Source organism: Saccopteryx bilineata, chromosome 1, assembly GCF_036850765.1.
Source record: "Saccopteryx bilineata isolate mSacBil1 chromosome 1, mSacBil1_pri_phased_curated, whole genome shotgun sequence".
Taxonomy (NCBI): domain Eukaryota; kingdom Metazoa; phylum Chordata; class Mammalia; order Chiroptera; family Emballonuridae; genus Saccopteryx; species Saccopteryx bilineata.
In genome coordinates, this window is record NC_089490.1 from 395419376 (window position 1) to 395446258 (window position 26883).

At 53.9% G+C, this 26883-nt stretch overlaps 3 protein-coding genes across 5 annotated transcripts; 1 reads left to right on the forward strand and 2 right to left on the reverse strand.

The window, feature by feature from the left end:
- Positions 1-444: 444 nt before the first annotated feature.
- TMEM258 (transmembrane protein 258) lies at positions 445-4372 on the reverse strand. Its single transcript, XM_066251713.1, has 4 exons — positions 4239-4372; positions 1870-1979; positions 1173-1309; positions 445-547 (listed from the first exon to the last, which is right to left on the reverse strand). The coding sequence occupies exons 1-3, from the start codon at positions 4239-4241 to the stop codon at positions 1183-1185; spliced, it is 240 nt and encodes a 79-aa protein (XP_066107810.1). The 5' UTR covers positions 4242-4372; the 3' UTR covers positions 445-547; positions 1173-1182.
- A 150-nt stretch (positions 4373-4522) lies between these two features.
- On the forward strand, positions 4523-13107 carry FEN1 (flap structure-specific endonuclease 1). The gene is made up of 2 exons (XM_066251712.1): positions 4523-4692; positions 7560-13107. The coding sequence occupies exon 2, from the start codon at positions 7582-7584 to the stop codon at positions 8722-8724; it is 1143 nt and encodes a 380-aa protein (XP_066107809.1). The 5' UTR covers positions 4523-4692; positions 7560-7581; the 3' UTR covers positions 8725-13107.
- Positions 11697-25719, reverse strand: FADS1 (fatty acid desaturase 1). Of its 3 annotated transcripts, none has more exons than XM_066251709.1 (12): positions 25375-25719; positions 23263-23373; positions 22484-22681; positions 21697-21798; positions 21468-21596; positions 17628-17688; positions 16088-16164; positions 15080-15177; positions 14793-14889; positions 14487-14566; positions 14252-14377; positions 11697-13886 (listed from the first exon to the last, which is right to left on the reverse strand). In XM_066251709.1, the coding sequence occupies exons 1-12, from the start codon at positions 25564-25566 to the stop codon at positions 13835-13837; spliced, it is 1323 nt and encodes a 440-aa protein (XP_066107806.1). In that variant the 5' UTR covers positions 25567-25719; the 3' UTR covers positions 11697-13834. The 3 variants fall into 3 exon arrangements, with proteins under 3 accessions (XP_066107806.1, XP_066107807.1, XP_066107808.1); XM_066251710.1 differs by lacking the exon at positions 25375-25719 and adding an exon at positions 23463-23560; XM_066251711.1 differs by lacking the exon at positions 25375-25719 and adding an exon at positions 23481-23501.
- Between the last annotated feature and the right edge of the window lie 1164 nt (positions 25720-26883).

Below are 26883 nucleotides of genomic sequence, written 5' to 3' on the forward strand. Positions count from 1 at the left end.
CTTTTTAGCCTCATGCGAGGCTTGGGAACTGGACTCAGCAACCCCTTCCCTTAGCAACACCCTAGGAACCTCCCACTGCCTGACCTGGCTCAAAAGTGGCCGTCCTAGGGACAAGCTTAGCCTTGCCCAGGTCACAGCCCGGGAAGGGCGGTGGCATCTGCAGTAGAGGACTGGCCCAGGGCAGACTGGTTGGTGCGGGCTCCTAGATAAGTCCGCTCTAGAAACAGCAGAAGAGGGTAGGCCTGCCCCTTCCCGTCCACAGGTGAGCCTTCAACCACAGCACTAGACACCTCTCCACCCGTGCCCTCCCAGGGACGGAGCAGGTACCCACAGCAGGAACCGTCTGGAAGGCAGAAGAGAAGCAGGAAGGGCTGGGACTGGGGATGAGGTAGGTCCCAACCCCAGCATCCACTCCCACTGCAGAAGGGGCACTGGACAAGATGGTCACACATCTGCCTTTATTGTGAGCAGCAGGCGGGACACTTCCAGCAACAGTAAAAAAGTTAATTTACAAAAGCAGGGATTCGGTGAAGCTGCCCTGTGGAACCTAAGAAAGGAGAGGGGTGTCAAAATGAGACCAGAGATCTCCTTCCCACCCGCTTTCTACCGAGCCCCGAAGCTCCCGGGCACCCCCTTAGAAGCTAGATCCTTCTCATGACCTGTTTGGTGGGTTACCTGTATTTTGTTCTTTTATCACTTAGTCAAGATTTATTTCAATGGCCAAAAACATTCAGACTAATCCAAACAGTGCTCCTTGCGGCAAATGGTGAGCCTTATACCCCCTCTGGCCCCCTCCTCAATAGCCTGTCCGAGTTCCTGGGTAAGAGCACAGAGGCACGGCCATGGGAAGTCCTCCCACAGCCCGGCCGAGGCCCTGGCTGCCACCTGCTAGTTGGCTCCACAGGTGTTGGGTTCCTTCTCAAAGTTTAGGGATGGTTATGAGGTAATGTCTGTGAAAGAGGGCTGTACACAGACAGAATGTACAGCTGACAACGTAGGTCTCCCTGGGCTCCAACCCCCACTGGGGAACAGGGAAGGAGGCGCATGGGTCTGGTGCTCCTGTCTGTCCTTCTGAGTCTGTCTCCGTGAACCGAGGAGGCGTGCAGGCCCGAGCACCCAGTGCTGTGGGCCTGGGAGCTTGCTCCAGCGTCCCGCCCGGGTATGGCTCTTACCCTTCGGAGCTTATACGTAGATGCCGACCCAGAGCAGCAGGAAGAGGACTCCAAAGCCCATGAAGAGTGAGGCCACCAAGGAGATGAGCAGCTCTTTGTAGATGTCCCGAGTGTACTTGGTGGAGGTGACCTCGTAACTGCCGAGACGGTTCAGGAGAAGCAAAGGGACTGGCTGTACGGAGCAGGGCGCACGGCCCCCGCAACTCTGGGGGAAAGGTCTGGGCTGTGGGCTCTCTGCAAGGTTTGTCGACTTGGTGCAGCCAGACAGAGGCCCAAGAGATGACCTAGACTCTGTTGCTCCACACTACCCCTCTATGACCCAGGAAGAAAATGAGGCCCAGAGGGGTTAGGACACTTGCCCCAGGTCACACAGCAATGAATGGTGGAATAAGACTAGTGTTCAGAGCTGCTGACACCAGGAGGCAGCTCTCTCTATACCACCTTCCCAACTTCAGATCTGCCCCCAGAGTCCAGTCCAGCCAGGTCCTCTGCTTACTGCCCTAGAAATCTGAAGAGCAAACTGAACTCACCTGAACTTGAAAGTGAATGCCACAACCTAATCCTGAACCCCAACGGCCTTCCCTGGACCTCCTTCCAGCCCCACACCAGGTCAAAATTGGCAGGGTTCATTCACGGTTTCTGCCTCAGTTTCCCACATCACCGATTCAGGCCCATTTGCTGCTCAGTGGAAGGATACACGAAGAACCAGGCAGTGAAGAACATGCCAATGGCCAACAAGACCACGGTCAGGTGGGGGAAGACAGCTGGGTTCACTGGGCTGGTGTATCTGCTCATGGCCTCGAGCTCCTAGGAGAGGACATGAGATCGGAACCATTAAAGAATCCCACAACTTCAGCTCCGGGGGGGGGGGGGGGGGGGACGACAGGGTCCCAAGGAGCCTCCTGCTGCTGTGACTGCTTAAGGGCCTGTTTCAACCTGCGAAACGCGGAAATCCTTCAGAACCAACATCAACCAATTCAGTTTGGGAGTGACAACAATTACATCTGAAACTAAGGTGGCACTTTATCTTTTTAATTATGAGACAAGATGGGCGGCTGACAGTCAGGCCAGGACACAGAAGATGACTAATGAACTATAGGTTGATGGCCCCTAATACTTCCTGGGGCTACGGACCACTGTGGAAAAATGGTGATGAAAGGTTTGGACTCTCTGCCTGAGAAAAACCATATATTAAGAAAAAGTCTGCCTATAATTTTAGGAGCTTTACGGACACACATCTGTAGGCACTGGACCAGTACTGAGACCTCAACTTCTAATTTTATATTTTTCTCACTACGCTATTATGGAATCTCAGGATCTACAGGCAAAAGACATCAGTTAAAATTCTGGCTCTACTGGGTGAACACGAGTCTCAGTCAAGGAGTTAGAACATCTCACCGGGGTGACGTATGATTTAAGAAAGATGATGAGGGCCCTGGCCGGTTGGCTCAGCGGTAGAGCGTCGGCCTGGCGTGCGGGGGACCCGGGTTCGATTCCCGGCCAGGGCACATAGGAGAAGCGCCCATTTGCTTCTCCACCCCCCCCTCCTTCCTCTCTGTCTCTCTCTTCCCCTCCTGCAGCCAAGGCTCCATTGAAGCAAAGATGGTCCGGGCGCTGGGGTGGCTCCTTGGCCTCTGCCCCAGGCGCTAGAGTGGCTCTGGTCGCGGCAGAGCGACGCCCCGGAGGGGCAGAGCATCGCCCCACTGGTGGGCAGAGCCTCGCCCCTGGTGGGTGTGCCGGGTGGATCCCGGTCGGGCACATGCGGGAGTCTGTCTGACTGTCTCTCCCCGTTTCCAGCTTCAGAAAAGTACAAAAAAAAGGAAAAAAAAAATTAAAAAAAAAAGAAAGATGATGAGGCCCTGGCCGGTTGGCTCAGCAGTAGTGTTGGCCCGGTGTGCAGGAGTCCTGGGTTTGATTCCCGGCCAGGGCACACAGGAGAGGCACCCATCTGCTTCTCCACCCCTTCCCCTCTCCTTCCTCTCTGTCTCTCTCTTGGAGCAAAGATGGCCCGGGCGCTGGGGATGGCTCTGTAGCCTCTGCCTCAGGCGCTAGAATGGCTCTGGACGCAACAGAGCGACGCCCCAGATGGGCAGAGCATCGCCCCCTGGTGGGCATGCCGGGTGGATCCCGGTTGGGTGCATGCGGGAGTCTGACTGCCTCCCCGTTTCCAGCTTCGAAAAAAAAAAAAAAAAAAGAAACATGATGAATGTCAAAGCATCTGGCTACTGCCTGGCATAGAGTAGTTGGCTCGATAGGTGTTTGTTTCCCTCTCAAAGTTTAGGGACGATTATGAGGTAATGCCCATGAAAGAGGGCTCTAAACATACAGTTCCGTACAAATGCTAACTTCCATTGTCACCCACCAGCCACCGCTTCTAAAGTCCTGAACATAACAACTCTAGAGAAGTAAATCGACCCCATTGTTGTAAGAGACACTGGACTTCAATTCGGTAAACATTTATGCTCTTCGCCCCTCCCCAAATGATAAAGACAATCGCTGCCATTTATTGCGCCTCCAGTTGCAGGCCCTGTGTTTGGCACTGGGAATACAAAGATGAATAGACATCATTTCAGGGCTAGAGGCACGTCAGATGGTGGTCACGAGGAGGCGTGGCAGGTAACAATGAAGTCCAGGATACGTGGCAAGAAGTCTTTACAGAGGATGGGGGAGCTCCAAGGAGGGGCCAACCGGCTGAAAGGGCTGGAAAGACTTCACCAAGGTGACATTTGCCCAGGGCCTTGTAGTATGAGTACGAGTGCGGCAGGGGGAAGAAACGTCTAGACAGAGAGAACAGCCTGATCACAAGTAAGAGAGATAAAAGCGCCACGACATTAAAAATGCACCTCACGTTCCCCGCCCTTAAAACTGGAGAGAGAGAAAACCTCAGCCTCAGGGGTCCACGGCAGGGGGCTTCCCGATCCCGCCCCTCAGCCCAAGCCGGAGGCTATGGGAGCCTCGCGCTCCCTGGATCACGGGCGTCCGAGGCCTCTGCGAGAGAGACGGGATTTGGGACGGCCCCCGAGGGGTCCTCACAGTCCTGGTCCAAACGCCCCTCACCCTTCTCACCATTTTGCTGGGTACAGGATAACCCGCCGCTCCGCCACCGGAAAAACACGTCGGCAGACAGGAGCGCTGTTCAGCCGGAAAAGGAAGTGCGCCTGCGCAAGTGGCATTGTGGGACTTGCAGTCCGGTTTTGGGTGTAACGAGAGCTAGGGCCTGCGAGGACGTTGGACGGAGTGAGGGCAAGCAGTGGAGAAGGATAGGATAGCGTCCCTGAGAGGGGCCGTTCACCTTGCCGGAACTGTTTGACGTGAGAAGCTGGCTGAGAGGTCGGGGCCTGCACTACACTTCCCAGGAGGCTGTGCGCACAGCGGGTCACGTGACGTGAGCGCGGGCTTTGGAAGGCGGTGGAAAGAGAGAAGACCCGCGGGCGAGCTGAGACGGGAGCGGGGCTGAGGACTGTCCTGGGCGACACCGCGCCAAGCGCTAGCTGCCGAGACCTCGCGCCCCTGCAGCCAGGTGAGACCCCAGGGGAAGCGTCTCCGAGGGCGGCGGGGCCTGCTTTGCGCTGGGGGCTGGCGGGGGCCGGCTGCCGCGCGGGGCGGAACGGGGTGCTGTCCCGCCACTTTCCCGCAGTGGTAGGACCAGTGGCATGACCTCCGAGCCCCTGTATTCATTTGTAGAAAGAGGATGATAACCCCATTTCGAGGGATCGTTGAGAATTTTAGCCAAGGTCCTGTGTAGACCTCGCTGTCGGATGCTGTGGGGGGACCGCCGGCTGACAGGGCATTGCCCCCCGGCCAGTGCACATCCCCGCGCAGCAGCCGGCGGGGGTCCTGGGGGAGGGCCGCCGGCTCACAAGGCATTGCCCCCCACCGAGCGGTGTGCGGGGTGGGAGGTGGGGGTGGGGGACGCCTACACAGCACCCAGTGCGTGCCGGGACTTCCTCGCTGTCACTGCACTTAATCCTCGCAGTGATTCTGCCACACAGGCATGGGATCCATCTTTTATTTTACAGATGAGAAAAACCAAACTTTTTTTTTTTTTTTTTTGCTTAAGCCTTTCATTCTTTTCACCCATAAAACCAAAGTTAAATTACTTAGTAACGTCACACAAGAAGTGACTGAGTGATGCTCCCACAGATGATCTCAAGGCCACTGCCATCCACAGGGGGACGGACGAGATGGACCTGAGAAGGGGCCGGAGGATGGCGGGTGGAGGGCACAGCTGGGCGGGAGTGGGGAGAGGCGGCCCCACCCAGGGCGCAGCGGGTGGGACCTGAGCACGAGGTGGGAGGGTCTTTCTGCCACCCGAGGTGTTTGAGCTTAAGTAGGAGGAGGCGTGGACCAAGGTCCCTGCGCTTTATTCGGAAGGAACCCTGTGCGGGAAGAACGGGAACAATTAGAAGGCCTAATATGTAATATTTAGTAGAATATTGGACACATGCCACCAGTGGGTACATGGTGGCTTTGAGTGACACACACACACACACACACAATCCTTTTTTAACAGTTATACATTTAACACGTGTAAACTAGAACTGATGTAACAGACTTGGCTGCAAATGAGTTCTCTTTTTCAAGTTCTCTTAGTCTTTAAACAGCTGTGTTCGTTTTAATGAAAATCTTAAGTGAATGAAAGCACAGGTTTTGATGGAAGTAGCAAAAAATTGTGCGTGGGGGGGGGGCGTGGTTTCGTCCTGGCTGCAGTTTGGGGAACACCACCTTAGGAAGTACTTGTTGAGGGGCCTGAACCACAGAGATGCAATACTGGGCGGAGAGACGAGGTCAGCACCTGGGGTAAGAGCCCTGGAAGGCACACTGCAGAGAGAGCATGCCAGGAAAGGGTCGAGCGCTCCTAGCAACGTTGCGGCAGAAGTAGAGACTCTTCAGTGCTGAGGGGACACTGTATGAGAAAGCCACATTGGACCTCAAGTGACTTGTTTTAAGGAATCGGCTCAGGTGATGACAGAGGTTGACAAGTTTGAAAGTGGCAGGGCGGTAGGCTGGGAACTGAGGCAGGACTTGACGCTGCAGTCCTGAGGCGGCAGTCCTTCCTCGTGAACGCTCAGGGTTCGCTGTTGAGGTTGTTCCGATGGTTCCGGTGAGGCCCAACCCCAGGACGGAGAGCAGTCTCCTTTACTTACAGTCAGCTGATTGTAGATGTTAGCCGCATCTACAAAATAGAGTCACAGCAACACCTGGTTCAGTGACTGGGTACTGTAGCCTCCCAAGCCCACACACAAAACTAAGCATCACAGCTGTACGGTGAGGGAGGCGGAGGCGTGAGTGTCGCGGAGGGAGGCGGAGGCGTGAGTGTCGCGGAGGGAGGTGGAGGAATATATTGGCAAGAAGATGGATGCTCATGTTTATTTTACCACTTGACACATTCAGTCGTGCAGTATATTATGGTTGCTCTGGTATCTGTCTCATCTCACCTTTGCCTACCAGTATTTGCCTGTCCTTCAGGGCTCAGTTCTGCCTTTGTGATTCCTAGACTCCTCAAGTTGGCCAGGTACACTTTGGATTTACATGGTCCTTGATGCAGATGTCTGCTGTGGCCCTTACCCTAGTGTTGTCTTAACCACAAAACTTGTTTTATTTATTTATTTATTTATTTATTTATTTATTTTTTAGAGAAAGAGGAAGGGAGAGAGAGAGAGATAGGAACATTGATCTGTTCCTGTATGTGCCCTGACTGGGGATCGAACCCTTAGTCTCTGTGCTTCAGGATGATGCTGTAACCAACTGAGTTATCCAGCCAGGCATTATCTACAAAATTTTAAGTCCCTTAAGGACATCAGCAGTGTCTTATTCCTCTTAGTACCCAGTTCTTTTATACTCAGGAAGCCTTAGTTCATATTAATTGAGTGTAGTCCCTTGCTAGACTGTAAGTTTCAGCAGTGGAAACCTTGTCTTGTTCATCTTTTCATTTTCTGCAGTGCTCACTTGGTGTCCTTTTTGTTGTACCAAATTTATTTAGATGAAGGCTTGAAGTTGGTGAGATAGCACCAATTATAACTTTTTTTTTTTTTTTGTATTCTTCTGAAGTTAAAAGCAGGGAGGCAGTCAGACTCTTGCATGCGCCCAAAGGGATCCACCCGGCATGTCCACCAGGGGGCGATGCTGCGTTGTGGCCAGAGCCATTCTAGAGCCTGAGGTGGAGGCCGTGGAGCCCAGGGGAAGAGAGAGACAGAGGAAGGAGAGGGGGAGGGGGCAGAAGCAGATGGGCGCTTCTCCTGTGTGCCCTAGCCAGGAATCGAACCTGGGACTTTCACACACCAGGCCAACACTCTACCACTGAGCCAACTGGCCAGGGCTCAATTATAACTTTTTTTTTTTTCATCTTTTAAGTTGCTCCCTGACTTACTTGCCTTTCTTTTTCAGCTACCCCTTCCTTTGTACTGCTATGGGTATTCAAGGCCTGGCCAAACTGATTGCCGATGTGGCCCCCAGTGCCATCCGGGAGAATGACATCAAGAGCTACTTTGGCCGCAAGGTGGCCATTGATGCCTCCATGAGCATTTATCAGTTCCTGATTGCTGTTCGCCAGGGCGGGGATGTGCTGCAGAATGAGGAGGGTGAGACCACCAGCCACCTGATGGGCATGTTCTACCGCACCATCCGCATGATAGAGAATGGCATCAAGCCCGTGTACGTCTTTGATGGCAAGCCGCCACAGCTCAAGTCCGGCGAGCTGGCCAAACGCAGTGAGCGGCGGGCTGAGGCCGAGAAGCAGCTGCATCAGGCTCAGGCTGCTGGGGCCGAGGAGGACGTGGAGAAGTTTACTAAGCGGCTGGTGAAGGTCACCAAGCAACACAACGATGAGTGCAAGCACCTACTGAGCCTCATGGGCATCCCGTACCTCGATGCTCCCAGCGAGGCAGAGGCCAGCTGCGCAGCCCTGGTGAAGGCTGGCAAAGTCTATGCTGCGGCCACGGAGGACATGGACTGCCTGACCTTCGGCAGCCCTGTGCTAATGCGGCACCTGACTGCCAGCGAGGCCAAGAAGCTGCCCATCCAGGAGTTTCACCTGAGCCGGATCCTGCAGGAGCTGGGCCTGAACCAAGAGCAGTTTGTGGATCTGTGCATCCTGCTGGGCAGTGACTACTGCGAGAGCATCCGGGGCATCGGGCCCAAGCGGGCCGTCGACCTCATCCAGAAGCACAAGAGCATCGAGGAGATCGTGCGTCGGCTCGACCCCAACAAGTACCCCGTGCCGGCAAACTGGCTTCACAAGGAGGCCCAGCAGCTCTTCCTGGAGCCCGAGGTGCTGGACGCGGACTCCGTGGAGCTGAAGTGGAGCGAGCCAAAGGAAGAAGAGCTCGTCAAGTTCATGTGCGGCGAGAAGCAGTTCTCCGAGGAGCGGATCCGCAGTGGGGTCAGGCGGCTGAGCAAGAGCCGCCAAGGCAGCACCCAAGGTCGCCTGGATGATTTCTTCAAGGTGACCGGCTCTCTCTCGTCAGCTAAGCGCAAGGAGCCAGAACCCAAGGGATCTGCTAAGAAGAAGGCAAAGACTGGAGCAGCAGGGAAGTTTAAAAGGGGGAAATAAATGAGTTTCCCTTCGTTATACCCCCTTGACCCCAGAACGTCTGCCTCGTACCCCTAAGTTAGCGCTAGAGAGACGCCCCGGGCCAGGCGGGGTGCTTCTCCAGCACTGCCCTCGCAGTCGTGCATCTCCCCTGTTTACTTGATCTTACGGCAGGAAAGGCCACAGAGTACTTTGTTTTCTTTTTTTAGCTCAGGAAAGCGTGTCAGGCTTAAACCACCTTTCAGTCAGTTGAAGGGACACCGAATCTTGTTACTTAAAAGTGATAGCAACAAGCTTTGAAGAAGGGAGAGGAAGGTAAATGGTAGAGACAGAAGACTGTGGAAATGATTTCCTGGCTGACCAGCTGTTGTACAGGGATGACGGAACCAGACTGTACTTCCCTGTCTGGTTCAGCCTTGGCCCACCTGAAGGACAGCCAGAAGGAATCTTCAGGCTTAACAGATAGGAAGATGCTGAGATAGAACAGGCTGGAGTCCCTGGAGTTGGAAACATGGGTTGGATTACTGGCTGTGCGCTGGGGTGGGCAGAAACTTGAACTTGCTATGTAACTTGAATCTTAGTTATTTAGAGGCATAAGGTGGCTTGGTTCTCATGGTCTCTTGAGGCAATCAAGTGAGTTGAGACTGGGATAAGAAACTATTGTCATGTGCTGTTTTTGGTTTAAATGTATGAGAAAAGAGTCAATAAAATTATAAAAGAAGGCAGAATATAGTGTTCTTTTCACTCGAGACCGGGCTGGAATGGCACCCTGTTGACAGGTGGTTTCAGCGTGGCCACAGGATGGCGCCGTGCTCCCGTGAATGGCCGGAGCAGCTTGGGTGGTGATGAGCCATTTGGAAAGAGATGCTGGTTTTATGTCATTTTTCACCTATTGTGTATGATAAACTTTTTTGACAAAGCCTCATATTTTACTTCATTATTATTATTATTTTTTTCACTGATTTTAGAGATTGAGACGGGAGGGGAGCGGGAAGCAACTACGAGGAGTTGTTGCTCCTCACCTGTGCCTGTACCGGACCAGCCCAGGGTTCCCAACCCGCGGCCTCCACATGCCAGGTCAGCACTGGAGAAACCCTCACCTTTCAGGTCGACTAAGGTGCATTCAGGCATTCACCAGTTTGTGTCGTGAAAGCTGCCATTCAGAAGTCACTTCCTTGTTCCTTTTGTGACATCAGATTCGGGTTTCTTTCTCAGAGATGGGATGTTTCTGTACTTTGCAGGCTTGGTGAAACTTGGTGGGGAGCTGTCCTGTTTCGGAGTTGCTTGTTTTTAGCATTCCTATCATTGCCATGGGAAGTTAACAAGAACACAAGTGGTCTGCAATCTGAACGGTTTTTGACAGATTAAGTAGGTAGGACACCAGAGATCCATGGTTTTCAACTTTTGATGGAGCAACCTCTTTTTCAAACAAAGATCTTCTGAGGAATCTCAGGACGTAAGAGCCCCTCTGGCTGAAGCAGGACTAGGATAGCCGTGACCAGGGGGCTGGGCAAACCACTGGTGCAGACACGAGTTCTGTCCTGGGAGTGGGTCTGCATTTTGGTCCCTGTTGTCTCAGTTGATGAGTAAAACCAATCTTTCCAGATGCAAGCTACACCCTTATTTGGGCTCCATTTTTTTTTTTTTTTTTTTTTTTTTAAACAGACAGAGAGAGGGATAGATAGGGACAGACAGGAACGGAGATGAGAAGCATTAATCATCAGTTTTTCGTGGCAACACCTTAGTTATTCATTGATTGCTTTCTCGTACGTGCCTTGACCGCGGGCCTTCAGCAGACCGAGGAACCCCTTGCTAGAGCCAGCGACCTTGGGTCCAGGCTGGTGAGCTTTTGCTCAAACCAGATGAGCCCGCACTCAAGCTGGCTACCTCGGGGTCTTGAACCTGGGTCTTCTGCATCCCAGTCCGACGCTCTATCCACTGCGCCACTGCCTGGTCAGGCTGGGCTCTATTTTTTGATTCACATTAGTTGGATTCTAAAGCTGTGGTAATGGTGCTGGGTCTCAGAGGTGGTAGGATTCTGTGCGCATTCAGAAGCAGTCACCCTGTGCCGTGCCTCCGGTATGCAGGCTGTTCTGAGCTCAAGGCAACCTCAGCCACAGGTTCAAGAGAAACCTCTGCTCCTCCCTTACTACCTTAATTTGAATTAGGGAACTTGTTCCATAGAAGATGATCAGACCTCCTCTGTAGAGCAGGACAAACTTTTTACTATCCACCTGCTCCTCTTCTCCTGGGATGACCCTTCGAAGTCTCCAGGCACCTTACCCGATTCCTAGCTCAGGTTATCTTATATACCCATCCCTTCTTCTCTCGGAACCTCTTGTGCTCGTGCAATCTAGGTGGGGGCTCCCACACACGTTAACTTTGGTCATTTCTCTTGCTAATCTCGGGTCTGATGACACCAGCCAGAACCTTGAGGGAAAGAGGAAAATCGGTTCCTCCATAAATTCTTAGGACTTCCTGCCTCAGTGCGAAAGCTCCAGTTAAGAACTTGCACCCTGTTGTAGACAGGCATGTTGTGGTTTGTTTTCCTCTTGCGGTTGAATTGCAATCTTTTCTAGATATTGATTAACCACTGCACACTGCAGGGGAAATCAGTTCTGCTGCAAATTTTTATTTAGCAAGTCCTAGTAGATTGCTGTTCTCGGAAGATGGAGGTCTCAAGGCGTTGCTTTGCAGCCCAGCTCTAAGGCACTGTGCCTGCAGAGGAAGAGTTAGGCAGAGACCTGCAGGGACCACCCACACTGAAAACAGAAACGAGTTCAAGGGTGAGGCCGTTACCTCATGATAGGTAGGGAAGCATGTAACACCTAGTGTATCCAGCTAGTGTTTGAGCGGACGGGTGTCATGAGAAGGCGTTGGCTTTTCCTTTCCTTTCCTTAGTCCACCTGTGCTCTGGTGTGTTCTTAAAAGCCTAGGTACACAGTCCTACTGATGTACAGAGGAACATTGTGATTACAAGTGAACAGCCTTCCCTTGGTCAAAACTAACTTTATTTTCCAGCTTGACTTCGTTGGGATGTGGTAACAAAACTGGCACGTACAAAAAGGGATAGTGACATTGGGCTTAGAGTAATTGCCTCTGGCTTAGTGGTGGGAAGAGGCAAGTAACAAAGACAAACACAGAGGCTGGGAGGTTTTCAAAAGTGAGTTCAGATGTTCTGCCAATTTGTGACCGGGGGTGACTTGTCCTGTCCAAGCCTGTTTTCTCACCTGTCACTGGATTTGAGATCACTCATGTTACCACTGTAACACTGAGGCTTCTGTCACTGGTGTGTCCATTTTTGGCCACATGAGACCACACTGGCCCAGGCCAAGGAGAGAAGGCACGTTAGAGGTGCTTGGCGGATCTAGACTTGGCTCGGTAAGCTTCACTGGGCTTACTTAGCCGGGGCCCAAAGCCAGCTATTCCGACAAGCCGGTGACACCACACCCAAACAAGGATGGGGAAGGATCAGCACCTTTTCTGGAGGAAGGAAGCCGATGAGAATAGAACTCCTCATTTCTGCTTCTGATTTAAACCAGGTTCTGCCCAAATGAAAAAGATCTGAACTCTTCTGCAACCTGTTCTCCGCCATTTGTTTTAAAATTTTTCTGTTTTGACAAACCTCTAAATAATCACAACCTCCTTGCCATAGGTGGTGCCTCTGGTCCATCCCAGCATGTCTGAGGGACCTTCATCTCCCCGGTATCCTTTCTCCCCAACGAAATGCAAACTCTCCCTTCTAGTTTGAGGTCCCTCCTCCCAGTGTCCAAAAGGCTCGAAAGGAGGACTCCTCCCACCTGGACTGAATGGCCATGGGTGTGGGGAGGGAAGAAGGTGTGATTGCTGGTGACAAGCCCTGGGGTTAAGGCGGGACTCCTTGGGCACATTCCTCTGTTTGCTCTCTAGAGATGGGTTAAACTTTGTCTTTTCAAAACCAGGAGATAAAACTGCATTTCAGTATCAGACCAATAAGAGATATCCTAAATTCCTGCCTGGTCTCCAGCAGAGATACTTGAACATAGTTGACCAGTAAGAGGCCTAAAGACAGCAATAGACAAGCACTTCTCTTGTGTTGATCTTCCTATTCCTGGTTTGGCACTATGAAGTGAGTACGTTGAACCCCACTGCTCCTGCTCAGAAGTAATGCCGTAATAGTTTATGTTATGATCAAACTTGTATTTTCCTCATGACTGCTAATTCAGTATCTCCCACCTCGGTCACTCGTGCTCACTGACGTCTAGTATGTTAAACTTGGAATACTAGGAAGCAAAGAGAAGCCATTCGGAGCCCCCATGTTTCTAAGGAGGAGAAAATTGAATTGTCCCATCTGTTCATTTGTTTATACCGCAAGAAGGGGGACACCCTGTCCTAGGTGATTCACTCCTTAGGTGCTGGTTAGAAGAGGTGAGTCAAAAGCTGAAGGGAGTTTTAATGGCCAGCAACTCTCTGTACCCCCGTGGCAAGACCCAGGACCTTGGCACTCCGGATAGAACACGGGGCCCAAATCAGCAGTGGCGAGATCCTTCAGGGCCAGGTGTCTTCAGTGCCACAGTCCTGGCTCTTGCCTTCCCTGCTTCTCTTCAATAAAAGTGGAGAAGCTGCTTCTTCAGGAGCCTGAGGCAAACATCACAACCCCAGAGTGACTGGGCTGCCAGGCCTCGGGAGGAGCAGTACCGCTTCCTTTCTAAACCCTGCTCCAAAGGTTCAGCGGCCGTCGCCCTCCAGCCTGCGACACTGAGGCTCAAGGGAGGGCGGAGAAGGCACTGAGAAGCGGACCAGTAAGATGAGCGGTCTCTCCTGGGTGAAGTTTTCCTGCTAAATCTCCTGATGTCTGGGCTCAGTTTGTCCTCCCTGTTCCTCTAACCCCTTCCCGACTCCCTCTTTGTCCACCTGTATCTGACACGGTAGGAAAAAGAAACAAACCCACATCCCTGCCCCAGCAGCTCCAGCCCTTCTCCCAGAGGTCTCGCATATTCCCCCTCCCTCTTCGGGTCCCAGATCTGCCTAGGTGGGAAGGGTTTGAGCTCACCCCCCCCCAATATTAGAATTGTAGTGGCATTGTCCTTCAAGGTCCCCTCTGCTCTGGCTCCAGAGGCTCCTCTTCCAGGTGGGAGGTGGGGGACAGGTGTTATTGGTGAAGATAAGCATCTAGCCAGAGTTGCCCGGACTCCTTCAGCGAGCTGCAGGGATAGAGGGGAGCAGGCAGTGAGGGAGACGGGGCAGAGGCGAGCCCCAAAGCCTGACCACCCACCGGAAATGCAGTGGGAAGCTCCTACAGAGGCATGGGAACTTGTCTCCATGACATCAGGCACCGTCCCATGTAAACACTGGCCTCCCCTTTGTCTGAGAGAGAGCTTGGGCCATGGCCCTGACGGCAAAGGACTGACCTGGCCCCAGTACCAATAGCGTGCCCTGCTTTCGCCTTAGTGACCTCCATTCCATTGGGGAACCTTCCTATAACTTCAACCCCGCCCTTCACACACTCCCAGCACTGCCCCGCCCTCTTCCTGCCCTACCAGCCGTCCTCCCAGGCTCCGGTACTCACTGAACGATGTCGGCAAAGGCTGAGAGCAGGGACTTGGACTGGTACTCAATGCCATGCTTGGCACACAGGGACTGCACCAGGGGAGCCACCTTGTGGTAATTGTGTCGAGGCATCGTGGGAAAAAGACTCGAGGGAGAACGTTACAGTCAGTGAGTGGCTCCTACTTCTGTTCCCCCCCACCCCCCACCCACTTGGCCCCTGCCCAAGACCCTGCTTCCCAGGTCTCCCTGCTTACTGGTGCTCGATCTGGAAGTTGAGATGTCCACTGAACCAGTCATTGAAGGCAGACTTGTGGACGTTGCATGTGGCCTGGAGCTGGAGGAGAAGAAGGAGGGTGCAGAGCTCTGGGGACCAGGTGTGAAAGCCAGTCCCGCCCTCTCCAGGTGAGGCTGCCCGAGGGGCTCCGGGCCTGCCCCTGGCCACTCCCGTCCCCACATGGTAGCAGAGCTAATGAGGCAATGCCCCTGGGAACTCTTGTTACTGCCCACCCACCTTTTTTTAGTTGTGTCATGCCTAGGTCTTCCAAGTCACCGTCCCTTACCTGGGTGGAGACCCAGTCCCTGTTCCGGTCGTGATCAATGTGCATAGGGATATGGTTCATCTGGGTCACCCACACAAACCAGTTGCTTTCCAGAAACCTGGCGGGTATAACAAAAACAGTACCAGCGGAGCCCAGAGTTCCCACTCCCCTCAGATAAACGCTCCAGCCTGGCCACCTTCCTGAGCCAACAGCTGAAACACCCCGTCACCCAAAGCCCCGCACAGCCCTCGGACCAGACTGGTTACCCCAAACACCTCCTTCTCTTTCCCTACCCCCCCATATACTACCTGACCATGAAGAAAAGGCCCAGCAAGCCTTTCACCCCCAATAACGGCACGTAAGTGAGGCAGATGCGGACGTAGAAGGTGACCATCCAGGCCAAGTCCTGCAGTGAGAGGCAGGGAGCGTCACGACCGGCACAGAGCACCTCTTCCTCTTCCTCTCGCTTCACCTCTCTGCACGGTGTGGCTGGCCATCCCCCTGGTACCCAGGCTGGGACGCTCAGTAACCGTCAGCATTGCTCTCGCTTGCCCAGCCCCGTGGTATCTGGTGCTGCTGCTCCCTCCTTCCATTCCTGGTGGCACCCCCGGCTCTGCTTGCCTGTTTCCTTCACAGGCCTCCCTCGCACCAGCTCCTCCCAGCCCATCCGAGTCCTTCATCCCTTCCTCACGCTGCCAAATGAATCTTCACGCAGCCCCATGACGGCTCAGTCCTTGCCGACGTCCTGATCAAATCTCCAATCACTTCTGCGCCAGATGCCTCCCCTGGCACTTGAGTCCGCCATGAAACTTCCAGTGGAAAACTCACCCCTCAGTCCCTGCTGCTCTGCTCGAGTCCATCCCCCCCCCCCACCTGTCTCTCCTCCAAAGCCAGGCAGAAAGGACTTGGACAAAGACTTTCCGGAGGCCTCCCCTCAGCCGTTTGTGGTCAGGCCCCTTCTGCAATCTCAGAACTCTGCCTATAACCCCTTTCTGGTGTCAGCCACATCCTGCTTCATCAGAAGTTTCCTGAGAGTCGCTGCTGTCTCTTCCTCATTCCCCCCACGCCCCAGCCCCTCCTGGCTCTTTGCGCCCAGCTGGGGAGCCTCAGAACTGCAGAATGAAACGGGGCCCTGAGAGTCGGGCTGTCTGAGCCCAGACCGTCCCGCTAGAGACAACAACTCTACCTGGTTCCGGTTCTTTGCTCTGTCTTAGGCCTGAGTGAATCTCAGTGGAGCTTTCTCCGGAGAGCCCCTTGCCCCTCCCGCAGGGTACTGAGCCCAGAGGATGGGAAACCCTTGGGCCATGGATACTCACCACCCACTTCTTGCGCTGGATGACAAAATAGAAAATATACCACTGGAAGTAGAGAGGCAGCAAGGCTGGGGGCCCAACTGGGGAGGAAACGGAGACAGGGAGGAGGTGTGAGCAGCATGAGGGTCCCTAAAGGGCTGCCTGGTGCTGCAGGGATGGCCTCAGCACCTCTGCCATCTCCCGCTGCCCCTCTAGCCGCCTTGGCCCTCCTCAGTCCTCTGGGACCAGCAGGAAGGCGGGAATGAATGCGAGTCTGAAGAAGGCAAAATCTCCCAAGAGGACGCCGGAGGGTGAGGGGTGGGAGTGGCAGACTTTTCCAGTGGAACAGGGCAGCTAGGGAAATCCAGGCTCTATCCATGGATCTTCTCTGCGCCCATGCCTTTTAAAGGGCATGGCTAGTACCCCTAAGTTGTCCTGGCTACAGCCCTGCCCCTGCCAGGGACCCTCCTACTGACCCGATGCCTGTCCCTGCAGTCATCTGCCCAGTGTTCCTGGCTGCTCCGCCACACGAAGGGGCAGGAGCAGGACAGTGTGTGCACGCGTGCGTGTGTGCATGTAGATGGGGACCTGCTGCCCCTTCACGGGCTAAAAGCGCACTTCCTTGGACTTGAGAAATGAGCTTGTGCCACCCAAGCTGCAGCCGAGGGGTCAGCTGTGAGAAGCCACAGAGGGGCTTCTCCTCACACTGGGAGTGGAAGTGGGTCCCATCCAGGGTGCTGTCCTGTTTCCTTTCAGGTGTCCCATCTCCGTATAAGCCCCGCATTACCACGCCGACCGGAGGCTCCTCCACCCCGAGGGGTCATGCGTTCTCACCTTCTTTCTTCCGGACGATTCCGTCCCACCCTCTGCCCTATCCCCTTTCTCCAGCAGGGACGGCTGGTAATAGGCAGTTAGGATAAATTCCTTTGAACTAAAACGGGATCGGACAGAATCATCCCTTCCCTTCCTTTAAAAACTTGAATTATTTCCTTCTTTTTTAAAAAGAAAGAAAATAGAATTTCTATAGGAGTTTTAAAACTCCAATTTTAAGCATTATGGAGATTTTTGAAGCAAGGAACATACAGCAGTCTTCAGAAAGAGCTTAAGACAACTACAGAAATGTCTTCTCCTTTCTCCAACAGCTCTTCCAATCCCTCTTCGGGGGCCGGGCCTCCATGGCGACATCCGGGGGATTGGACTGTACCCTGGGTCACCTTGACCCAGGTCTCTGTTTGACAGTGTTCAAGGTGAGGTTTAAAGCTAATCAGGATGGCCCCACGCAGCCACTCAGTACCCTTGTGGAAACCAGGGTGGGGCTGCAGGAACGAGCTTGCCCCCAGCACACATGAACTTTGACCAAACATTAGCCTCACTGTTGACTTTGCTTAGCTGAGAGGGTGGACGGCTGCCCAGCACTTGTTGGGAGTGGAGTACTCCATCCAGACCTTTCCTAAAATACCGTGATCCCTTGGAGGGGCATCTCCTCCTCAGGTCCGTTCAGCACCCCCCCCACACACACACACGCACACAAGGTAGTCTCCCTGTGGTGGATGGGGACACTCACTCAAGAAGAAGTATTTGTGCTGGTGGTTGTATGGCATGTACTTTTTCTTCTGTTTCCCAAGCTGTGAAGAAAAGCAAACACAAATCAGCACCCACGGACCAGTCACCCATGGCTCTCCCCTTTGACCATGGCTGTTCTCTGCTCAGGAGCTCAGGGCTACTCCCGGGGCTGTCAGCTTGTTGGTGTCACTGGAAGGCTCCAGCAGACCCAGTCTGACCTCCAGCACCCGGCACATGAAGCCCAGGCCACACCATGGCACGCAGCTCAATGGCCCACGCCACAGGAGGCATGTACACCACAGTCTCTGAAAGGCCTCAGGACTCCTCACGTTGACTCAAAGTCACCTTCGTCACAAGGTTCCCAGGCCCCTCCCCCTCTTTCTCTTACACCCCTGCACAGGTCAGGACTCCCTCAGCAACCAGCTCTTGTACTCCTCATTAAAATCTCTTGGTCTCTTGACTTCCACCTGAGCTTTATAAACCCCCTTGAAAACTAAGCCAAGTTTGGCAGGTATTTATAGACAAGGAACCAAGAACAACGGCAGTCTGAAGATTCTGGCAAGGTTCTTCCCAGCAGGTGGTGGTTATTTTGCCAAACAGCTGGAGAAGACAAGCTGGGACCAGCAGGTCAACCGATCAGCACGGAGCCCCCAGCTCTGCTGTCTCCCTTGGCGGCTCCTTCTGCTCCTCTTGCCCCACTTAGTTGTGGCGACCAGACAGCCACGGAGCAGGGGAGGCACCTTACCCAGAGCAAAACGCCTGCTCCTTCTTCTTTCGTACGTCGACCCGCTGTTTTGACAGGTCATTTATTGAGAGTGTATTCTGTGCCAGGCACTTCTGCTAAGTGATGCATTCTTTCTCTGTTAACTGATTCATTCAGCAAGGACTTACTGAGTACCTACTATGTGCCAGGCATTGTTCTCAATGCTGAGGATACAGAGGTGAACAGAACAAGCTTACTATCTTCATGGAATCTGGAATCTGCCAGGAAGCCGGTGATAAATCTAAAAGCAGGGCTCACGGTATAGATTAAAAACAAAATATTAACAGAAGGTGAGGGAAGCAGTGTTTGGGCTGGAGTGCTCAGAAATGACCTCCCTGAGGTGCTGAGGTATGAACTGAGAATGGAATGATGAGAGGGGCCAGGACCTCGGAGGTTCAGGGGAAGAGCATTTACAGCACGGAGAGCTGCCATACGAAGGCTTGGGGTAGTCGAGGAACAGAAAGGGGTCAGCATGACCAGGAACAGCAGGGGAAGAATCTTACTAAGAATGAATCTATATATATAAAAAGATAATTTTTTGTCTTTTTATTTTTTAACCCTTTTACGAATTCTAAAAAGCATACCTAAAAAAATGTGACATAAAAATGTTTTTTAATGTCAGAATAAATTTAATTTTGTTGTATTTATTTCATTTAATTACCATAAAAGCACGCTTGGACTTTATATTTTTTTCTTTGATAGTTGACTTAATTATTATAACATATTTCTCAGAAATTTGTATATAGTGAGCCTACAATTATCTGTAGGATTTTAAATGCGCCCCGACTTCAAAAAGTTTGAGAACCACTGGGCTAGAGCAATAATCTAGAGCCTGGCTGGATCAGACCTGGGGAAGGGAAGCAATGGAGCTGGAGAAGTCAATGGGTTTGGGGTACGTTTTAGAAGCAGTATTAACAAGGCTTGATGGTGTAGAAGTCCATCCCACCGCAAGCAACACTAATCGAGAGGGGGAAACTGGAAGAGGAGCAGCTGTCTTATTCGATGCGTGGATGGGCTGGAACTCTGGTCTCCTACTTTGGAAGAGCTGTGGCAGGAAGCCCTGTCTGGCCTCCTTGAATGGCAATCACATGCCATTATGATCCTAATAAACTGCCTCCTTGTACTTTGGCTCTTGAAAACCAGAAGGGTTATATTTAGGGTGAAGTGTTCCCTGTATCTCTTGTCCTCCGGGGGAGTTGGGAGGCACTGAGGTGGACCAGCACGGAGATCAATGCCCACGGAACTAGACCCAGGAGGGTGAGCCGAGCCCCAAGCAGCCAGCACCCAGTGCAGTTACTAACATGCTGACAGGGTGCTCACCTTCAACTTCATAACTAGGCAGGAAAGGGGGTGGGCATTCTGGTCCCAGATCATTCTCAATTTTTAGGGTCTATAGGTAGGAGTTTCCTAAAACCCTAGTGCCAAGAAGCAATACAGGCAGTGGTGCAAGAAGGCTCTCTTCCACTTAAAACCCCCACCTTTTTTTTAACCCGCTGTAACAACAGATGTGCTACCAAGAGCCCCACGACCTGCCTCATAAGTAACCTACACTGCTCTCAAAGCAGCCACTGAGCCAGGAGGGGCCAGGGCTTGGTCATCTTCTGCACAGTGTTGACTGTCACACTGTTGGACATGTAGCAAACCAAACAAGTACCCGCTTAGGAGGTGGGACAATTAGGGCATTACAGACAGGTGAGAAACAAGTTTCAAACGAGGGGCTTCTGGTGCTGGGACAGCCAGTGCCGCCAAAGCCTTTCCGCAGAGTGCTCACGGCCAGAGGGGAGAGAGCCAGGCCACCTTGAACTCATTCCTGGTACTGAATGAAACGTGTTTAAAGACAGTTTAATTCTTGGCAGGCTGAAATGTCATAAAGTGGTGGAAGGGGACCTCCTGACTGCACCCTAGAGCAGGGGTCCCCAAACTATGGCCCACGGGCCGCATGCGGCCCCCTGAGGCAATTTATCCGGCCCCGCTGCAGTTCTGGAAGGGGCACCTCTTTCATTGGTGGTCAGTGAGAGGAGCACAGGACGCCGCAAAGCGCGGCATCGTTCACATACAGTACTACTTCCGCGAGGCTCCAGAAGCGCATTTGTTACGGCTAGCAGTGACAAATATGGAACCGGACATTGACCATCTCATTAGCCAAAAGCAGGCTCATAGTTCCCATTGAAATACTGGTCAGTTTGTTGATTTAAATTTACTTGTTCTTTATTTTAAATATTGTATTTGTTCCCGTTTTGTTTTTTTACTTTAAAATAAGATATGTGCAGTGTGCATGGGGATTTGTTCATAGTTTTTTTTATAGTCTGGCCCTCCAACGGTCTGAGGGACAGTGAACTGGCCCCCTGTGTAAAAAGTTTGGGGACCCCTGCCCTAGAGCCTTGGGACAAAGGTTTTACATAAACTTTTCAAAGCACACCGCTGGCTGTTCCAAGGCTCCGGCTGCATTGCGCTCACTAAAAGCCCGCCAGCTCCACCCTCAGGCACTCTTCTGCTGGCCGTTAAAGGCTCCTGCTGCATTACGCTCACTGAAAGCTCCCAGCTCCACCCTCAGGCGCTCTTCCGTTAGCAGCTGCATTCCGATTCGCTCACAATCTCAGATGACAACTCAAACCCAATAGTGACTGAGCACCCTGGAAGTGAGACTGGGACCAGGTGGGTGGGAAGAGTTATTTGGTGAATGAATGTTCCAGCCACAGGGTGCCAAAGAAGAGTAAGACAGTTAAGCCTTGACGGAGGAGACAGACACAGTAGGACTGCCTAGGCTAGGAGTGTCAAAAAGGCCAACAAGGGCCATCTATCACCACGGATGAGCAAGGGTTTGCTCGTGGTTATCCTTTAGGTCCTTAGCAGCCTCTGGTACCTTTATTTTACAAGTTGAACTCACCACTACGGAGTACAGGTGAGTCCTCCTCAGGCCGCCATTTACTGCCCGCTGCCTCCCACACGACTTCCAAACAGCAGGGAGTCAGCCCCCAATGTCTTCCCCACACTGACAGCCCTGTGAGCATTTCTCCCAAAGCCCTCTGTGCTTGCACGTTTCCATTCTCCAAGCCCTTTCCGCGCATAACTGCTCACCTCCACAGAGAGGATCTTCCCCAAGGCAAAGAAGAAGGGGTGCATGTTGATGTCTGGGTCTTTGCGGAAGCAGTTGGGCTTGGCGTGGTGCTGGAAGTGCATGTGGTTCCACCAACTGGCCGGGGCCCCCTACAGAAAAGCGGGGACATGAATATGAAAACCTAGTGTCCCCCCCCCCAGTAGTCTTTCATGAGCCGGAGTTTCAGAAAGCCCCTCCCGATCCACTGACCTTCAGGTGGCCAATCACAAAATGATGTAGCAGGTGGTTCCACGTAGAGGTGCTGAATACAGAGAGGTGCCCAAAGTCATGCTGCAGCCAGCCAGCCTGGGCCTGGGTGAGAAAGCAGCGCTGAGAGCAGCCCAGCAGCCCAGCACCCCTCTCACTGACCTCAGGGAGGTTCTCAGCCTCGAGGCCTGTGATGGCTCCAGTGCCCTAACTTAGCACACCAGGAAAGGAGTTGGGAAGCCTGGGCCCTAACTCTCGCTCTGGCACTAACTCACGTAAGAGTTGGGTCAAATCGCTTTCCCTTCCCTGCCCATTAGTTTCCCTCGCTCTGGAGGTCTGTGACTTATGATGGACTGAACATCCAGGCTACAGGAAAGGACAGAAAGTGACAAGCTCAAAGGCTTGGCAAATGGATCCGGACAGCCAGATATCAGAGCCTAGGCACTGTGAGCACGGTGGGCAGTCTTACGGTAGGGAGGACGCCAAGCTTGCTGATAAACCAGAGTCTTGGTTCTTGGCACACTTGGGCTATGGTGGAACCTAAATGTGAAGTTTCAGAGGAGAAATTCCCCAGGAAGAAGGAGACCCTGGGGGAAGCAGCTGGAGAGGCAGTGAGAGGAAGGGAGGTGCACAAGTGACTGACGAGCAGACAAAAGCCCCGGCGGCATGCGTGTTCCCTGCATGCGTGTTCCCTTCCGTACCAACTCTCTGCCCTTTAAGGGGGGGCACCTGGCCCCCTGAGGGCTACGAAGAGCTCTCCCTAGGGGAGACACAAGCCCAGGGCTCTCACCTGAACTGTGCTGAGTAGCACCGCGCAAAGGACGAAGGGCACAAAGGACGTCCCAAAGACCCAAAGCGTGAGCCAGGCAGCAACATCCAGCAGCAGGATGTGCAGCAGGTACAGCAGGAAGAAGACGTGGTTGGCCTTCATGAGCCCCATCTGCTCCACTGTGGTCCGTAGCTCCCGGAACTCATCGGTCAGCTCTTTCTATGGAGCGGAGAGGGAAGCTGTTACTCTTCCCAGCTGCAAGCCAACACTGCTGGTGACAAGGGCCCCCTTCAGCTTAAGGCCATCGCACCAGGGTCGCAGTGGGAAGTCCACAGTCCTAGATAAAAGTACCACAAGACTGAGGAAGGATGATAGAAGGTGCTATGGGATCACGCCTAAGAGCACATAGTCTTTGAAGTTCGACTTGGTTCAAGTCCCTGCTCTGCCATTTACTAACAGTATGATCCTTGGCCACACTGCTTTAACTTCTCTGAGCCTCAGTATTCTCATCTGTAAATATGTTTGAGGGTTATATGAGGCTATGCTTGGCACAGAGTAATTGCTCAAGATAGGTCCCATGCTGCTGCTGCTGCTGCTGACAATAGTGACAGCTTTGTGAGAACCATGGGTCCCTAAGCCCTGCTCTCTTGGGCATGTGACCCAATGACTATGGAAGAATCAGAAAACTTAGGGTTCCCAAGAACTACTGACAGTAGTGTCCTGTGATCCCACCTGGGCCTTTCTGCCATCCCCTGCCCCTCCACAACCACAGGGTTTGCAAACAGCAAACAGGGCCTCACATTCTTAGTGGGCTCAAAGCTAGGCTGCTCCGGAGACAGTTCTCCAATCAGGAGAGAGTTCATGTACTTCCTCACAAGGCCCTTGTTGATGTGGAATGCCACAAAGGGATCCTGCAAAACAGAGAATACAAAACTGTGAGGAAGCCAGCCCAGGTCTCCTGGGCTCTTGGAGGGCGCCCACCAAAGGTAATCCTCCTGACCCAGCAAGGAGACTGTACCAACGTTCAAACAGACACCACCTCCGTCCAGCCAGCTGTCCTTTGAGGGTGCTCAGACCTCTTCTAGGTGTCCACAGCTCAGGATCACCCAGCATCTGCAGTCCAGTAAGGACACCACACCAACCAATAAGAAGCACGGGTGGGGGAACCACAGAAAGACCTCCTGTGCCTGGCCTTTCCTCTGGGCCAGGGACAGCTTTTACATGTGAATTTAGGTATTGGTGAAAAACAGAAGGGGAAGGTGGGGCTACCAGACTTTTCTCTACCTTTTTCTGTGGGACTTAAGCCCCTCTCTGAGCCATCAGTCTCAATAAACTGTTTTGAGAATCCCCAGGAACTTTTGCATTTCTCCTTCGCTCTGCGCTCTGTTCCAGGTGGGCTTCCATATTTCCCTAGTACTTTAACACATCCTGCCCTAGCGCTGCTAATTTCGGTTAAGCGAGGTGTGTGTGTGTGTGTGGGGGGGTGTCCTTGGTGATAAGATTCAGGTCCTTGGGTCAGGAGGCCCCAGGCCTAGGGGGAATCCGAAGAAGAGGCGGGAACCGGGGCGGAGCCGGTGGCCGGTGGCGCCACGCAGCCGGACCAATCGCCATCCCAGCTGAGGTCGGCCCCGGCCCCAAATCACACTACAGGAAGCCTTGGAATTACTGCCTGTTCGTTCTGCGCGTGCGCGGGTCCAAGCCCTGGCCTTCTGCCACGGTCTGGGCTTTCCAGTGGTCACTCCCGGTGACAAGCGCAGGCTATGGCCTCGTTCCCCAGGCCTGCCGCGTAAGATGGAAGGGCGGGCCCTCACCTTGAAGGGCCTGTGTTCCTTTGCGACATAACGGGAATCCTGACGGCCCGGGACGCGCTCCAGGATGGCAAGGGCTGAGGGGGCTACAGCGGAAGAGGTCGAGCCGCTGGGCGCGAGATGGGAGAAGGATATAGGGGAAGGGGATGAGGCGAAGCGAACGCTCCAACCTTTGGGTCCCAAGATGTGATCCCAAGCTCTCCAACCCGGGAAGAAGCCAGATGTCTTAACTCTGACAGGCAGGGGGTCTAAAAAGGGAAGCAGGACCTGGGCTGGGGCACGCGCTGACCTCGCAGGGCAGCTGGAGGGAGGGTTGCGACCCTGCACCAGGACTACAGCCCTGGAACGCAAAGAGCTGTCCGCTGCGGCGAATAGCTGGAGACCCCGCTGGCCTGCGGCTGAGTGAACACCCCACAGGATTAGAGGGCCGTTCCGGGGTCCTCGCCAAGTGTGTGTTGATGCAGCCCCCCACCTTCAGCACGTCACGGCTTTCTCCCTGTGCACGAGCAGCCGCTAGCCCTCTCCGGCGGGTGCGGCCCTTTCCCCGCCCTCCCGCCTGCACCCTGTTGTGCTGGGGTTCCCAAGAGAGGGGGCGCCATGTGGCTTCCCACCTCAGCCCTTTCCCTGAGAGTGGTTCCCTGTCCAGCTCCCGCTCGCGAGTGTAGCCCAGCACACTCAGTCCAGACGTGGTTGCGCTCCCTTCCAAACCACCGTCGACACCCCCTGCCACTGACCCCTCCTCCCTCGGCCGTGGCAGCACGACCAACCCGCGCCCTGCATCCTTGCCGTCCTCCCTCCTAGCCCTGCTCAGGGCTGGCCCACGCCTGAAGACCGCAGACTCGCGGCCACAGATGGAATGCATGCAGTCCCGTGCGGCCCTTTGTGTGTATGTTGCCGGCCTCCATCCCCACTTCCCAGACTCGTTTTCACAGCCTCTCCTGCCCTTGCACCCTGTGTCCGCAGCACACCCAACTATGCTCGGGCGTCTTCAGCTTTCCGCCTGAATTAGTTGGTGTTAGCCAAACTTCCTGTCTCGCACAGTGAGCCTCTGGCCGCGGCCGCCGGGCCCCGCCTCCTCCCGTGTCCCAGTCTAGCAGTGCTCACCGTAGCATCCTGCCCCGCGTAATGGCTGATAACTCGGGAGCCTCCGGGGTGCCGGCGGGTGAACTCGCTGATGTTATACACCTTCCGCTCGATCACCAGCCACCGCTCCTTCTCGCGCCCGGAGCGCTGCGCCACTTCGTCCCAGGTGAAGTAGCGCGGGGTCGGCCCCTGGGCAGCGGTCTCGGGAGCCATTCAGGCCTGGCGTTGTCGCGCGCGGACAAAGCGGAGGCAGCCAGGCGCGCGCTTGAGGCCCCGGGATAGCGCGCGCGCCAGCCTCGCGTGCTTGGCGAGCTGGTCTGCTGGCGCGCGCCCGGATCCTGCGGCCCGCGCGCCGGGTTTTCAGCACCCGCCGCGGGGACCGCTGCGCACATTCCCATTGGTCGAGCCGCGTGGCGCGGGATCGAGCCCCCGCCTTGCAGTGAGGGCGGGCAGTTGCAGGCCTGTCGCAGGCTAGGAGGCCGCCCCCTTGCGGGCCAAGTAGCGGGGTCACCTCTGGGTCCCACTTCCCGATTCAGCGGCTTTCGCTCCCAGGAGGCGCTGTGGGTGGAATAACGGTTCCGGTGGAGGCTCCTCGATGCGGGGTCAGCTCACTGGGGACAGTGGCTCCGAGTGTGCAGGTGGTCCTGGGGCTTTAGAGCTGGAGTTGGCTCCGCTGGCGGCCAGGGCCTGGCGTCGAGAGAAGCTGTCCATCTGGTGAGGTTAGGGAGCGTGGTAAGGGAGGTGGAGAGAATCTGTCCCTGCTGCTGAAGTTGTCCCGGGGCTGAGGCTGTCCCATTGATGGAAGCTGTCGTCCCATTGATGGAAGCTGTCCCAAGGGCATTGTCTTTAGGCTATGAACGCCCTCGCCAGCGTCCATACCCTGCCTGACCTTCGGCAGTGTACCAGATGAACTACTTTCTCCGCATGCTGCTCCACGGCCGGGGTAACTCTTGAGAACACCTGGCAATTATCTTGTGAACAGAATAATTGTAGTGTATTGGGGGGGGGGGTTGTTATTGCTTCGCTTGATATAACATTAAAAATGCTTCTCAATATTTGTAACCATGTGTGTCTTTTTGTTGTTTTTTATTTTTGTTCTGTTTTAAAATTAACTGAGATCCTTGCCCTGGCCCCATAACGCAGTTGGTTTGGGCCACGGACGGGTTTAATGTCAGAAAATATTCTCACAGACTGGCCTTTAGGATGGGACGAATAAATGTATCATGTGACCGAGACAAGCATCAGGAGTGAGTCTTAAACGGATGTAACAGGGAATCTGGTCATTTTTTAAAAATAAAACATCGGCCCTGGCCGGTAGCTCAATGGCAGAGCGTTGGCCTGGCGTGCGGGAGTCCCAGGTTCGATTCCCGGCCAGGGCACACAGGAGAAAGCGCCCATCTACTTCTCCACCCCTCCTCCTCTCCTTCCTCTCTGTCTCTCTCTTCCCCTCCCGCAGCCGAGGCTCCATTGGAGCAAAGTTGGCCGAGCGCTGAGGATGGCTTCGTAGCCTCCCCCTCAGGCACTAGAATG

Bases quoted from the DNA above. Each gene is read 5' to 3' on its own strand.
- TMEM258 (XM_066251713.1), bottom strand. The intron at 1,310-1,869 runs GTATCCTTCCAC...CCGTCTCGGCAG, and splicing joins TTCACTGCCTGGTTCTTCGT to TTACGAGGTCACCTCCACCA.
- FEN1 (XM_066251712.1), top strand. From the start codon at position 7,582: ATGGGTATTCAAGGCCTGGCCAAACTGATTGCCGATGTGGCCCCCAGT.
- FADS1 (XM_066251709.1), bottom strand. From the start codon at position 25,566: ATGGCTCCCGAGACCGCTGCCCAGGGGCCGACCCCGCGCTACTTCACC. The intron at 14,890-15,079 runs GTAGTATATGGG...TATACCCGCCAG, and splicing joins GGCCTTTTCTTCATGGTCAG to GTTTCTGGAAAGCAACTGGT. The intron at 14,567-14,792 runs GTAAGGGACGGT...CTTCTCCTCCAG, and splicing joins GGGACTGGGTCTCCACCCAG to CTCCAGGCCACATGCAACGT.